The 16,188-nt window shown below is 40.7% G+C and overlaps 1 protein-coding gene across 3 annotated transcripts in view; it reads left to right on the forward strand.

The window, feature by feature from the left end:
• The window catches only part of TSPAN7 (tetraspanin 7), a 127,592-nt gene extending 111,872 nt beyond the window's left edge, over positions 1 to 15,720 (forward strand). For 2 of the 3 annotated variants that reach the window (XM_009438946.3, XM_063803780.1), the window contains exons 4-8: positions 1,044 to 1,139; positions 2,528 to 2,683; positions 8,009 to 8,092; positions 14,400 to 14,475; positions 14,740 to 15,720. In XM_009438946.3, the coding sequence (XP_009437221.1) occupies positions 1,044 to 1,139; positions 2,528 to 2,683; positions 8,009 to 8,092; positions 14,400 to 14,468 (405 nt within the window). In that variant the 3' untranslated portion in view covers positions 14,469 to 14,475; positions 14,740 to 15,720. Of the gene's footprint in view, positions 1 to 1,043; positions 1,140 to 2,527; positions 2,684 to 8,008; positions 8,093 to 14,399; positions 14,476 to 14,739 lie in introns of those variants that run through there. The other variant, NM_001009070.1, reaches the window with a different exon arrangement.
• The last annotated feature ends 468 nt before the right edge of the window (positions 15,721 to 16,188 follow it).

Below are 16,188 nucleotides of genomic sequence, written 5' to 3' on the forward strand. Positions count from 1 at the left end.
TATTGTCATTTGCTGTCCTCCCAATCTGGAGGCATTTTACCAATTGGGGGTCAGTTTTATCATAAACTCAGTGGCCTGGTAACACATTCGACATTCCACCTTCATCAGGTTTCCAGGGAAACAGAGCTTGAAAGTTACCCCAAAGTCAAATGTGGTAACAGAAAAGGTTTTGTTAACTTTTTTTTTTTTTTTTTTTTTTTTTTTTTGAGACAGAGCCTTGCTCTGTTGCCAAGGCTGGAGTGCTGTGGCACAATCTCTGCTCACTGCAACCTCTGCCTCCTGGGTTCAAGCGATTCTCTTGACTCAGCCACCCAAGTAGCTGGGATTACTGGCGCCTGCCACCATGCCTGACTAATTTTTTTTTTGTATTTTTAGTAGAGACTGGGTTTTGCCATCTTGGCCAGGCTGGTCTTGAACTCCTGACCTCAAGTTATCTGCCCATGTCGGCCTCCCAAAGCGCTGGGATTACAGGCATGAGCCACTGCACCTAGCCAACCTTTTTAAGTTCTTGTCCTTTATTATCTTTTTTTTTTTTAATTTGCCTCAATAAAGACAGGTAAGTGAAAGTTGGTTTTGCCTCACTCCTATGGTAAAACGGGGATCAGTTTTTGACCAAAACATCAGTCATCCTGTCCACCCAAGTGGTTTGTCTTTTATGAGCCTCCTGTGTAAGGGCAGAGAAAGTTATAGAAAGATGGGTATTACTCAATTCAAAGAAAATAAGTAGAAAGCTCATGCCTGAGGTTTGGCAGCTCACCATCACAGCCCTTTCAGAAATGGACAGGCCCCTCCAGTAGGTCATTCAGCAGGTCAGGCTTTCTCTGGATTGAGGCTGAGGGGAACAATTTTTTAAATTCCGGAGCTTAAAAACCCCCTGGTGAATTTTCTGAGCTTTTCCATCTCAGAAAATGGGGCATTGCCTCCCTGGCCTACATTTATACAGAGACTTTCAGAAGAGGCTATGTTAGGGTAGAAGTTGGTAAGAATTGGAGTCAGTTTGGGCTGTGGTGGACTGCAATCACATCCCTCCTTGTCTTCCATAGATCAAGGACACCTTCCTGAGGACTTACACGGACGCTATGCAGACTTACAATGGCAATGATGAGAGGAGCCGGGCAGTGGACCATGTGCAGCGCAGCGTAAGTTCCAGAGGAGATGAGGGTGTGAACTAACTATGAGGTCTAGGCTTAGACTTATGGACTGCCTGTAGGTTGGCCCAGTAGTTGCTATTTGTTCCCGTTCTTCAACTCTTAGTCCAGTTCCATTGCCAAGAGTTGACACCCAGTCCTTGTCCAGGCTCCAGTTATTCAGGTAATTAATGTCAAGGAGGACCACTCCCTTGAGTGTGCCTTGTATCAGTAAGGGTTGCAAGTATGCCAAGGACAGCTCATTTGCTCTTCAGATCTGAACCCTTGGGAAGGAGTTAGGCAGTGAGTGTGTGACCACCTTGCTTAGAGTTGGCTCCCGGAGGCTGGCTTTCTGGAATCGATGTCTTCAGGCTGGGTGGAGAGCTCAGGCGAGCTGCATTCACTGGCTGGGGCAGTGGAGTGGGCATAGAGTGGACCTAGAAGAAACTGAGGCTCTGTTAGGTATGTGAAGGTGGTGAGCTGCCTGATGCTTTGCAGAGGATATGGGGGAAATAGAAGAGAGATTTCCTGTCTGGGTGGCAAGTGCTGGCACTCAAGCATAACTGCCCATCAGGAATCACTAAGGAGAATTTTGCTTTGGTTTTTCTTGGTTTTGTTTACTTCAGAAGAAGTCTTTTTTCTAATTTATTTTGATAAAAGTTCCAACATATACAGAAAAGTCTCAGGAATACTACAAGGAACTGTATACTCAGATTTACCAATTAATTATATTTTTGCCCCGTTTGCTTTAATATTCTCTACATTGGGGTTGGCAAACTTCTTCTGTAAAGGATCAAATAGTAAATATTTTAGGCTTTGAGGGCCATAAACTCTGTCACAACTACTCATCTCTGCCACTGTAGCACAAAAGCAGCCACAGACAGTATGTGAACACATAGTTGTGGCTGTGTCCCAGTAAAACTTTATTTACAAAAACAGGTAGCTCCTGGGCTATAGATTACCAGCTTTGGCTCTCCCTTTCTGTATGTGCATCTTTTTTTCTTAAGAACTATTTATTTACTTATTAGTAGATATCCCAGGGGAGAGTTTTTTGAAACCATATTTGCCTCAATTCACCAATCAATAGTCCTGATTTAGTGGATGAATACATCTATATCAATAGGTAATTGTGAGTTGGACACAGACGCACTGCTTTGCTTTGTGGAGGCGATAAGAAAGCCAATGTGATATATAATTTAGAACTTCCTTCTTGGAGATCAAACAAGCATCAATATGGGTATAATTGTTATTGGAGCTTCCATTCATCTTGACACACCAAAGCTGCACATGTTGTCTTAGGGCTTTTGCCTGTGTTTCTCTTGTAAAAGTTACAAGGCAGTGATTGAGGAGACCACATTTGATCTGCCATTTTTTTATTCTTTTCCTTTCCCTGTTAATAGCTGAGCTGCTGTGGTGTGCAGAACTACACCAACTGGAGCACCAGCCCCTACTTCCTGGAGCATGGCATCCCCCCCAGCTGCTGCATGAACGAAACTGATTGTAATCCCCAGGATCTACACAATCTGACTGTGGCCGCCACCAAAGTTAACCAGAAGGTACCCGCTTTCTCCCGGCCCAGATGGGACCAGTGGTGAATGTTTGGGGGGGCTTTTTTGTTTCCATGAAATTATGACAAATAGATTTGAAATAGTAGTCAAGGGAAAGAGAATCTTACTTTGTGGTTCCTTGATTGCCTGGGAGAGGCACTTGAGGCTTCTCACTTCTAAAAGAGAAAGCTGTGACTCAGATCAGCCTTGTCTTTCTCTCCCACAGCAAGGATCTACCAGGCATAGTTAGGAAGGTTTAGTAAGCAGTTCCTGTTAACCCTGATGCTTATGTCAGACAGCGAGCGTTGGCTTTCTTCTTTTGGGGTGTCCGTCTTCTGCTTAATATACCATCTAAACATGAAATTGTTTGCAGCTGGGTGTCAGTCTTTGACAGCAAGAGGGGAGTAGAGTTGACAAACAGCATCTGCTTCTGCTAGGAGGGTGGCCTTTATTTTAGGGAGTTTACTGCCATAGGAAAAGAAATCAGCAACTCCGATTCAACTCACTGTCAACCTCCCGACTCCCAAAGAAATTAGAGAGGGGAAAAAAGAGGACTAAACGAAATTTAAAAGTTAGTACATAGTGAAAATGAGGGAAATGAAGTTTTAGTAGTCAGAGAAGAAGAAAATCAATTCTGCATTCCATTTTACAGAGAATACGATGAAGACATGATATAACTGCATGTGAAGATTATCTACATCTTAAATGTTTAGAGAAATACCATATATAACATATATTTTGGTAAACAAAAGGGAGGAAAAAACCTACTATTGTGTTTACGTCCTGTTATTCAGTCAAGGGGTAAATCTTTTCTTGCTAAGGTAAAATTCTGTTCATATGATGCCTTCAAAATTCTATGTGATCTGGACCAGCTACTGAATAATTCAGAGAAAAAAAGATAGTTCAGTAAGATTCAGTACTGACTGCTTCTTGTCTAAGTTAAAAGGACATCTGTTTCTATTTAAATTTTCTTATGAACCCAAACATTGAGGCTTCCTTCATCTCTTATTAGTTAATAAGGTAACTTCTGGCTTCTTCATGGACATCCCCACTGAGTACCCATACGTGTCATTATGCTTCCATTTTATGAAGTGCTAAGCATACCTGGCATGTGGTAGATACTCCAATTTATGGAAGGCAAGAAGTACTCTATGGCAGTGAGATATTTGATATAACAGAGCTTCAGAAGGTTGTTCATGAAAGCAGTACCCAAGTCTTTTTTTTTCCCCCACTCAAGCTTCCTCTTCTTTTGTGAAAATTGAGGATCCAGAAGTCAGGAGCACAGGGTCTAGTGTCAGGCTCCAGTAGAAATTCTGACTGAGCCACTTGTTGGTTATGTGATCTCGGTCAAGTTACTTAACTTTGTCAGTCTTGCTTTTCTTGTCTGTAAAATGCGGATAATAATAGTACATGTTCCTTGTGCTTGATTTGAAGATTTAATGAGATAAAGTGTCAAAAGCACAGTGCCTGGCACAGATTATGACACAGATGTGATACATGTTAACTGTAATACAAATGATGATGGTGAAATTTGTCTTCTGTATCACATGGAGTCTTTTATTAAAAATGATGCAGCAGTTTCTTATAGGGAGGATCTTTTGTTAGTATGTAAAAACAAGTTTGGAGACGTATCTTATAGTGCATCTATAATCCTTACAATTATTTCCAGAAATAGAGATGGGGTCACATTTTTTCATTTCATTGATAAACCTACACATTGACCTCACTTTCCACCTTCCCACTATAATCCAACTTTATATTTTCCTGGCCACCTCAGATACTTAGAAGATCTGCTTAACTTCTCTCTTACTTACCTTATAGCCTCCAACCTGGCTCCCTCAGAGGAGAAAAAGTGAATGAAAACTAAAATTTGTCTAGCAAGTTTCCTTAGACATTCTTATTTAATGCCCACCTGAACTTATGAGACAAATTACTTTTCCTGACTCAATGTCAGACACCTAATCTATACAAGGTGGAAGATTGGAATGGGGTAATAGTAGATGCTCATAAATGTTACCCTTCCTCCCAGTGACTCCTTCCCCTAGGAAGCTTAACTACTGCCACATTCTAGTTATATGGAATCCTATGATTTAGAACAAGTGGATCATCCCTGTAGATCCTGTGGTGTCTTGGACCCTGTACTTACTCTGATAGCACAGAAAGATGATTCTTGGCTCTTACCAGGAAGCTTGAGAAACCTGTCTTGTACAGATAACTGGGAGAGAACAGGAGGAAAATATGAACAGTTAAATAGGATATTTATTGTTTGGATTTGGGGACAGGTTTTATTTTGATTTTACTAGCAGGATGATGAAATGTCTGCACGTTCAGTTGGCTAATAGCATTGGCTGAAATCCTACTTCATAGGAATTCTTTGACAGTTCGTAAGGGCAAGAGGAACATAGTTACTTTGCTTGGCAGCTACAGAGATACCTCTTCCCATAACCTGTCTGGAACTAGTTTTCTACTTCTAGTAGTTAAAGTCGGTCACTTGCAGATGTTTTCCATTGGTGACTATTGATTTAGACGTGCTGAGAGGGTGAGCAAATGAACTGTTCTGAGTGTTTCCTAGGATACTTAGCAGGTCTGTGTAGATTTATCTCACACCTGACAACCGACTTTCATATTAGGAAATTGAGAGAGATTGTTGTGAGTAGATAAGATCATAGTTTAGGGGAAAATTTAAGGTTGAATGCAAACATGGCCTGTGGTTGCAGTATTAAATCAGCTCTTGCAGTATGCGGATCTGTGCTGAGACATGGAAAATGAACTTTGGGGTTCATGCAGTAAATAACGGAAAAATCCAGAGATGGAAAACATTTATTTTGACATTGGTCTCTTATTGTTTAAAAACAAAAAAACTAAGTCACTTATATCTTCTTATTTTAATTAATCCTATTACTGATATGATTCATTAACTTGCTTTCTTATTTGGAGTAAAAAATAATGAGAAAACATTTCTTATAGAAGAGTGCTTCTCACCTTTTAATGGGCATATGAAGTGTCGGGAGATCTGGTTAAAATTCATTAAAAATATGTCAAAAGCAATAACCCATGGATTTGGCAGATTCTGATTCAGTAGGTCTGGGGTGGAGCCTCCAATTCTGCATTTCTAACAAGCTCCTAGGTGAAGAAATACTGCTCATTCAAGATCCATAGATTGAGGAACAAGGTTTAGAGAGAACTATTTCGGCTCAGTTGTACTAATGCCAGGCAGCTATTTCCTTTTTCTGGTTTCTCCTACTGGTTGGAGTGGCCTTACCAAAAATAATGTGACCAAGTCTAAAATCTTCTAGAATGAAGTAGAAATCATACTTTAGAAAATATATTCAGCTTAAGTGTAGAATTGAAGTGCCCAGAAAAAAATCTATGCCAAACTGTTTTGCAGAATAAGAAAATAGCTCATTCTGGTTCTCTCTGAGTTGTATTATCAGGCTTGTGTTTCCAAATTTTGAGCTTACATAACACTGGTGCTGATCTGGACCTCATTCTTTAGCCCCATCATCACTGCAGGGAGAAGATATAGTAATGATGGCCAGCCTGGCAAACTGCTGTCCTAGCTGCTACCTTTTGGGAAAGTGTTAGAATATCCACATCTCTTCTCATTTTGTCTTCTTTCTAACACAAATTCTTCTCTCTTCTACTACCTTTTGAAAAATAGTGTGAGGCTGGGCACGGTGGCTCATGCCTGTAATCACAGCACTTTGGGAAGCCGAAGTGGGTGGATCACCTGAGGTCAGGAGTTTGAGACTAACCTGGCCAACATGGTGAAACCCCATCTGTACTAAAAATACAAAAATTAGCCAGGCATGGTGGCACACACCTGTAATCCCAGCTACAGCCTGAGTGACAGAGTAAGACTCTGTCTCAAAAAAATAAAGAGAAAAGAAAAGAAAAAATGAAAAAAAATTGTGTGATATACAGTCTCACTAGTAAAAGTGAAATCAGTAAGCTTCTACTATGGGGAATCAAATTTCAAAACTCCCCATGAGTGATAATGTATTTCCTTTCCCACTCCTACCCTGGCCTTCAAATTTGCATCACGTAACTAAGGAGTATAGTTTGTCAATTGCATTGAAAACATGTGTCACACAAAGGGACCAACACACACTGGGGCCTATAGGAGGGTAGAGGGTGGGAGGAGGAAGAAGATCAGGAAAAACAACTATGGGTACTAGCCTTAATACTTGGGTGACAAAGTTATCTGTACAACAAACCCCGATGACACAAGTTTACCTATATAACAAACTTGCACATGTACCCCTGAACTTAAAAAACGAAAGAAAACATGTCTCAAAGCACTACTGGTAAGTTAATGCACCATTTTTTTTTCCTGCACGCAGACTACAAATGTATATAGATACCACTTAATAGAAGACACAGCATTGCCAGAATATTTTACAAGCTATAAGAAATGTTAAATTGTTAAATTTGAACTTAAAAAGGGGAAACATGGTTGGGTTTTTTTTGTTCTTCAAATGTTATTAAAACTTAGTGTGCCATTCTTGATAAACAAGAACCAGCTTTAATCTGTTTATTAAATTAATGTCTTTATTTTTCGCAGACTTTATACATTTTAGTTGAAGCCCTTTTCCAGAAAACTGGAAAAAGACCATGTCTTCCTAGCTGAATAAGTCAGTTCAGGACTCTAGGTTGATTTGGCCAGTTTCAAATAAATATACTTACAAATTCTCTCTCTCTCTCTCTCTCTCTCTGGAAAAGATGACCCTAGAACATAGGTTTTCCCTATTTAAAAAATCCTAATGGTCTCATTAGGAAGAACCCTAAAACTCCATAAAGTTGGCAGATATTCAAACACTTCCCTCTAGCCAGATGATTTCGGTTTGTTTATTCAAGATTTCGTCATTCATTGTCAAAATGCTAGTAACTATGTTTATGATCCTGAGATTTCCTGTTCAAGGATGCGGAATGTCTTTTCAAGTCTACTTCTTTGTCTCTATAGTGTTTGCTTCATAGATCTTACAGATTTCTTGCTAAATTTAATCCTACTACAGAAACATTTGTCAATGAAATTGTGTCTGGGATTGGCTTTAAATAGGATGGGATTTGGGGAGGTTCCAATGAAGCAAGATTGACCAAATGTTAATTTGTGATGTTAGGGGAAGGGTCATGTGTCTCTGTATTTTTGCGTATGTTTGAAACCTTTTCTTATTGTTTTAAGTTTGAAAAGAATGCTAATAAATCCCTAGAGTGAGTTGCAATTGTATTTGCTGAATTAAGGTTGAAGTGTATGTTGGGAGTGTTTCGAGTACACATAGCCCAGCTTGGTCTGAGTGAAAACATGTCTCCAAGACAGTGTCTTTCTCTTTCCAGGGTTGTTATGATCTGGTAACTAGTTTCATGGAGACTAACATGGGAATCATCGCTGGAGTGGCGTTTGGAATCGCATTCTCCCAGGTAGCCTACATAATTGTGCAGAACCTGGTCTAACCTTTCCTCTGCCTCCCTGGCCTCCAGATTCTCTGCCTGCCTTCCTGTGCTTTGGGAAAAGCTGATAGATGGGGTCAAAGCTCCTTGCTCATTAGTCTTCAGGTGATCTGTTTATTGATTTTTCTTTTTCAACTCAAATGAAGTTTTGTCATCAAGGGAATATCAGTTACAGTTAAACTAATGACTAGCTCCAGAAAAACAACTGGCTACTTCTGTAGGTCAAATGGAGGTTAACTGAATAACGTGCTGGCATAATTGGATCATAAACAACTCAAAACATCAAATGGCTGATCTGGATTTGGGGGAAGCTTTTTTCCTGATCGACCTAACCCTTTTTTGCTCTCTCTTAGTTCCTATGTATTACGGATGAGATCTCTCCCTTTAAAGAAAGCCTAAATTTAGCAAACTTCAACTTGTGATCATTATTTTAATTTCTAAGTTTGGCTATTCGTAACAGGTTTGACTATTCTTATGTGGTTTCTTAAGAGGAAATCAAATTTTGTGTATTAAATTTTATATCCCTTTATCTGTACCTACCCTCAAAAAAAACAATGGGAGAAGTACTATGCCAATTAAGTAAACCACACACACTGGAGGATAGAATAAGATTAAGCTAAATCTAAAATGTAGCCCACGTCCACCAGGCAGGGCATGGTCCCACAGGCTTCTGATCTCTCAGGCAAATGATACATCCTTGCTATAATGTTGCTTTGGGTAGAAGAATCAACATGTATAGTTAACAAGCAAGAGCAAACTTTGTTTATGTTTAACTCAGACTTTGTTCAGACCAACAGATCATGTTTCAAACAAAGCTCGATTAATGTTGTCTGAGTAATGTCTCCACAGCTCTCATTTTTTATTATTTTTTTATTTCTTTTTATTTAGGACCTGGTGTCTACAACAAACCACAACTCTAATTTCTACATAGGCTATCTCAGACTCTAATTACTTTTTCCCTAGCCATCTGTATCTCTGGCCCTCCTGCTTAGCAATGCAGATGCACTTTAATTTTATTCCAGTTTGTTCCTAAAACTTTCTAATTGAAATGTGGAATATACAGAAAGGTGCATAAATTATGTTTACAGCTTAATAAGTTACCACAAAATGAACATAGCTGTGTAACCCTCGCTAAGATTAAGGAATAGAACTTTAGCCTGATGGTTTGTTTTTTACTAGACAGCCTTAGAGAAGTAGAAGAGCTTTTCTTCTTAAGCAGTTACAAAACCTGTGAGACATTTTATCTCACAAGAGAACGTGGGCTCAGCCAACACAAATGTGTTTCTTGTTGCAATTTCAAAACTATCTTTTACCATGCTTTGTTATTTTTTGTTTTTGTTTTGCAGCTCATGAAGTGAATTAAACCCTCAACACTCCAACACATAGACAAACCAGAGTGGGGTCACAAACAATGCAAATTAACTCAGTCTCCAGAGACATTTGAAAAGTCATTGCTACTCTGAAATTTCTTCTAGTTGCTATAATATTTCAATAATAATACTCAGCAACATCACTCTAATGACTGAGGGACATTTTAGAGGATCCCCAAACCCTGGTGACTGATGCAAATGTGCAAGATGCACTTGACAGCCTTGAACATCCTGTTTACTTAACATATGTATGTGTAGCATCATATTGTTAACATCAAAAGGGTGTCTTGTGTTTGGCATTTGAGGAGACCTGTCCCATTGGAGGAAAAAAAAATATTGCTGAAGTCTCCCCTAATAGCTATCCTAGAACCATAAAGGGACATTATGCTGATACTGTACATTAGGAGAAGAGAGCCTCAAAGAACCTGGAATCTCATGAATGAAACACCTTATCATCCAAGAATATTCCCATGTGGCCATGAGCATGAGTGTGTGTGTGGTATTAAGAGGATCCTATTTTCATTAATGAGATGAATCAAATCAAATGGATCCTTCTCCAAGTAATGAACCTGATTAATACCTCTCTTCCACTCTTCTCTCACACATCCCAATGAAGAAATGTATGATTAGACAAACAATTATCTGGCCTGATTAATCTCTCTGTGCTACCTTAAAGAAATCTGTGATTTGTGAATTGTTGAATATGCACTGTGACCCTCTAGGCCAGTAAGAGAGCGGCTTTGGCCTTAAGGAACCCCAACTCTGAAACTCTCTGCAGTGAGTTTAAGTCTCATCAAGGTGCCACATAGTTGTTGGGGTGATAAAACACAAAGCCCAGTGGCATCATACCATGGTGCCCATACTGCTCACCCATGTGGCCAGGCAGGTCCAGCAGGGCAGAGACTTGAGACCTGCTCCCAGGTTCAGGCAGGGAGAGAAATGGCTATGGCTGGCTTTTGCCAGCCAGATGCACCAGGAACTGCAGCTATTTATGGTGCCGTCAGCCTCAGGGGTCCTGAAAGCTGAAGTTGGCTTCCAGACGTCCATAGATCCAGGGCATCCCTGGGACAATGGTGGCCACTTACCAGATGCCGGTTCACAAAGAACCAGCCCTACTGATTCTGGTCAGTGACCTGGAACCAGACCTTTGGCTACATGTGTTCAGAAATTTTAGAGCCAATGTCATAGTAAAATTTAGCAAATGTTGGCTGATATTGATGAACCAGTTGTGTTGGCCTATGCCTTAGCCTTCCTACAATAAAGAAGGCTCTACTAAGTTAGAGGCCACAGAGAGGACAAAGTAGGTAGGAAAGAACAGAGCTCGCTCTCTCTCTTCCTCCCTCCCACTTTTGCTCTCCTGCCCTCGACCCTTTTCTTGCCCTTTGCTTTGCTTGCTCTTGTGACCTCCGTGCTATCATCTTTTGGAAGAAACTGGCCATGCACATCTATTGTCTCAAAGATTAAAGGTGGTATAAAGTATTAGGAAAACTAAGCTGGGTCTAGCCTTTTAATAGACTGGGCAAGAACTTTGTCCCCTGTTAGCTAACTTAGCTAATTGAAAGCTCCTGAGTGCTGTTTTTGAACAGCAGCAGGGTTGTGTCAAGCATTAAACACTTCTCTCTACAAACGTCCATTACCTTTGCCCTCTCAAGGTAAACCTCATTTGTCTGGACTTGATGGGCAGGGTCTGCTGCCCTATAAATTTATAGCAGAAGGTTGAGTGTGTTTAGTAGGGTACCTCTTCGCTGCATCTTTGGCAACTGCTCTTTCACTCAAGGGCTTGTGGGAAGAGTGAGAAATGGAGCATGCACGCACATCACCCGGGTCCTATCCCCACCCTCAAAATGGCCTGGAAGACAAGAGCCATGGGATGTCTGGGCATGGACATGTTTATTGTTCAATTTGTGACATTGTGTATATGTACATATGCATGTGTGTCTGTGGTGGGGTGGTGGGGTGTCCTCTGGGCTTCTGTATTTAGTACTTCTGTGTCTAAATAGACCCAGGGCTTTGCTAGACTTGGAACCTGTTAGGCTGGATTAATTCCCCATATCATGTAATATTATAGTCCTGAGTAAAGACAGTAGAGCTGTTTTCCAGAAGGGGAGGGTTGAGTGACTCGCTTGAAGTTGGGCAGCTACTATAGATCCAGGATTATAATTCTGACCTCTTCACCTGGCTTGCTGTATTAACTTTTAAGGCCAGAGATCACCCTTGTTCCTGCCACTGATAGCACCTGAAGGGAATTCATTTTGTGCTTTTATAACAAAAAGACTTCAGTCTGTGAAATTCAAAAGGAAAAGGTACTCATAAGAAAACACAGACCCTATTACTACCCATCCATTTTCTAACCCTCACCCTCCTGTCTGGCCTCCTCCAGGGTCTAAATGCTGCTAAGGTGATTCATTATGTGCTGGTCATTCTTTTCTTTTGGGGGGCCCTTGAGAAGACCTGTTTACCTTTTCTATGTAGAGGGCAGGACAGAGCTGGGGCTATTCTTAGATAGGACAAGAGGGTACAACCTTAAGCTCTGAGAATTACCTGTGTAGCTTGGGGTGTATTCTTTAACCTCTCATAACCCTCAGTTTTCTTATCTGGAAAACTGAGATTGTAATATTGTACAGGTTGTGGTAAATATTCAGTACAGGCTAGGTACAGTGGCTCATGCCTGTAATCCCAGCACTTTGGGAGGCTGAGGCAGGCACATCACTTGAGCCCAGGAGTTCAAGACCAGCCTGGTCAACATGGCAAAACCCCATCTCTACTAAAAATACAAAAATTAGCTGAGTGTGGTGGCACACAAATGTAATCCCAGCTACTCAGGAGGCTGAGGCAGGAGAATCACTTCAACCTGGAAGGTGGAGGTTGTAGTGAGCCGAGATTGCACCACTGCACTCCAGCCTGGATATTCAATATAGTCATCACTCCGTATCTGCAGGTTCTGTATCCATGGATTCAACCAACTATGGATTGAAAATAACAATACAACAAAAAATAATGCAAATAAAAGCAATATAGTATAGCAACTATTTACCCAGCATTTACATTGTATTAGGTATTATGAGTAATCTTGAGATGACTTAAAGTATAAAGGAGGATGTGCATAGGTTATATGCAAATATTACACCATTTTGTATCAAGGACTTGAGCATCCTAGGATTTTGCTATCCTTGGGAAGTCCTGGAACCAATCTCCAACAGATACTAAGGGATGACTGTAATCTGTTCTACCTGAATGTGTTATGTACCTCTGACACTTATTTGATTTTTGACGTTATCAAGTGTGTTCTGGTGTTTGTTGGTTCTGGAAAATGGAAGTTCTAATAAAAAAGACAAGCTATAAGGTTCAAGGTCATTACACTCATATTTTAGTTTCTCATTTGGCAGAATATTCTAAAGGTTACAGCCATGGTATCTTCAGCCACTTGGCAGTAAGTGCATGAGACTATGTATTTTATGGCACCAAATGATGTTGGCCAGAGCCTTGGTAGGAGATAGAACGAGTCCAATAAGATGATGATGCCTCCTTACCTGAAAGCGGTTATAGTTTGCATATTTCACAGCACAATTTTAATTTGAAAAAGGAAGATAAGAAATGAGAACTGGAACCTGCATGGATAGGTTAAGAGCCAGGAGAATGGACTTCAGGTGTTGCCCTGACCAACAGTGGGACCTGAAGTGGCAGCAGGTGTTTCACCTATAAGATAAGGGTGACTAGGTGGACTGGATGAGCAGTTCCCTGCCCTGGAAGACTTGTTAAAACACCAGTTACTGGGCCCCACCCCCCAGCATATCTGATTCAGCAGGTCTGGGGCGAGATCTGAGAATGTGCATTTCTAAAAAGATCCCAGGTGATCGTGATGCTCTTGGTCCTGGGGTCACACTTCTAGTGAAACAGTTTATTCCCACCTCTGATCCAGTAAAACATGCCCAGTTATCTAAGGAGGAGGGACTACATTGGCCAAGAGAAAGCAGCCTGTAGACTCAAGTGCACAATTGGGCTCCTCTCTAAAGAATGCTGATCCTCCAGATTCATGAATGGAAATTTTCTTTTCTAATGAACAGAACAAGATGTGCTTAAGGGTGTCTTGAGAGTATCACAATCATCTTTATTAGATTCACTTGTGCCACAGTTTAGATCAAGGCACAAAGACAAGTGGAGGACTAGAATCTTCTGAGGAGGTGGAGGTACTACATCACTGGTGGTCCTGAGGCCCCTAAAAAAACTGGGAGGTGGGCCCTGGGTGTAGATGAGCCCACTTAGGCCTAAGATATCTACATGGCCGAGAGACAGAATATAAAGCCCCACTTTCCCCTAGCCCCTCCTACCTTTTCATAAGCCTTGGCTTTCTTACCTCACTGGTGAATGTGCCTGGTCAAGAATAGTGTCTCTATTCTTGCCTCAAGGAAAGAACTATTATTTTATCAGCTGGGTATGGCTGAGACATCATAGTATGCTGAGAAATCTTCCAAATGCATGTGCTATAGATGTGAATTAAATTTTAGCCTTCTAGTTAATATATCACTAAATTCTGTGTTCCTTAATTTTTTTATTACTCTCATAACATGAACAAATTTTAATACTCCTTAAGTGTCAAAAGTTGTTCTTAAATATCCAGAGTGAGCTACAGCTGCAACATGATGGCCAGTTTGAGAACTTCCAGTTGACTCTGCAGTTAGACTCCCAACAGCTGAGATCCCATGGTTGAAATCTGGTTTTATCTTTTGCTCTAGTGCCCTTTCCCCATTTACATACAGAAACACTTGGTTGTTAAAAAATTATGTCTAGTGATACGCATATGTCAAAAATCACATACCCCATAAATATATAAAATTGTTAATTAAATATTAAAAGGGTGTGGTTCGGTGACTTGAGATTCTCATTTTCGTTTTTCTCCCTGGCAACAGTTAATTGGCATGCTGCTGGCCTGCTGTCTGTCCCGGTTCATCACGGCCAATCAGTATGAGATGGTGTAAGGAGAAGGTAGGTGACAGTGGGGAGTGTTTAATTTTGAGGGGTCCCCTTTGGGACACTTACTACCCTTCAAATGTGCAGGAGTACTCCCTGGCTATTGAGCTACCTGATCTTGGTGGCACTTGTCCATGTTCAGAAATCTCATTTCTGTGGTTCTGGGAAGGAGGTATAATTGGTTCTTTTGTGGAAAATGTGGAAATGCTTTTTTCAGCTTGTTATCTTTCAAGTCCTTATTACTGGTGAATCACTCACATGTTCTCATTTCTCTCTTAGTCTTTCAAGAATGACGGAATAAGAGACCTGTTTTAAAAAGGAACTGCAGCAATCTTTGAAAGACTTCCAAAGAATGTTAGAGCACAGTACATAATACACTTGCCCTGCTCCCTCTACCCCTTACCCCCCAACGTGCAACTGACACTCCCACCCAGTCTCTGCTCCACCTTTCAGCCCACGTCACGTGTAGTGTCCATTTTGTGAAGCCCTGTTGTGCCACAGAGTGTAGCCAGGTCCCCCTGCAGCTAGTCCTAGTGAACCTCACCCCGAGGCCCTGCATGGGCCAGCCCCTCCATCTGTACTTGGTCCAACTGCAACTCATCATCGGTGACTGGTTATCACACCATCGCTGGCCCCTTTGGGCCCTGCATGTAGTGTGGGAGGCTCCTGTTAGCTCCTCACTGTGGTAAATGCCACACACCTTTAAGTAGATAAGCAGACGATAGTTATCTGTTCTTTTGACTTAATCTCATTTGGTTTGATTTTCCCTCTACTAAGGCTTTCCTACCTTCTTCAGGCTGCCTAAGACATGTAAACAAACACATCAATAATTGTCCATGAGGAGAAAAAAAGCATGTGTCATGCATGAAGGAAACTGAACTTGAGGTGGCCTCCTTGCTTGTTACATACCTGGGTATGTGTAGGCAGTTTAGTGCATCTTTGCCTCTCAGTTGAAACCTGTATAACCCTGTTACAAAGCTGTGTTGTTGCTTCTTGTGAAGGCCATGATATTTTGTTTTTCCCCAATTAATTGCTATTGTGTTATTTTACTACTTCTCTCTGTATTTTTTTCTTGTATTGACATTATAGACATTGAGGACCTCATCCAAACAATTTAAAAATGAGTGTGAAGGGGGAACAAGTCAAAATATTTTTAAAAGATCTTCAAAAATAATGCCTCTGTCTAGCATGCCAACAAGAATGCATTGATATTGTGAACATTTGTGATATATGTATTAATAAATAGAGCAATTACAAGCAGCTGTGTTCTGGTTCTGTTCTTTGGTTCTTATGAAAGTTTTAAAACACATTTCTATTCCATCTTGCTCTTCAGGACATCGCAGGCAGGTGGACCATCTCACACACTGACACACCTCTCCATGTGTGCTCCCACCCCACTAAAATAGCATCAGCAGCAGAGAAGCTAAAGGGTTAGGTTTTTTTAATTATTGTTATGGACACTTCAGAAACTTTAACCATTTATCATGAACAGAATACATTGTTGTCTGCGGAAATAGAGCCTTCATATCATTTCAGGCCTCTGAAATCCTTGGGCCTGAAATCCGTGAAATAAATACAAAGATTTCAGCTGAGTTTTTAAAGTCTGGATTTCATTTTTTTAAAAAGGAAATGAGCCTCTATTCTTTCCTTCATCGCTTCTAATGAGCATGAATTCTCCTCTTTCCTCTTTCTTTTCTGTGTTGGATTGAAAAAACACAATCTAGAGAA

Source organism: Pan troglodytes, chromosome X, assembly GCF_028858775.2.
Source record: "Pan troglodytes isolate AG18354 chromosome X, NHGRI_mPanTro3-v2.0_pri, whole genome shotgun sequence".
Classification (NCBI taxonomy): domain Eukaryota; kingdom Metazoa; phylum Chordata; class Mammalia; order Primates; family Hominidae; genus Pan; species Pan troglodytes.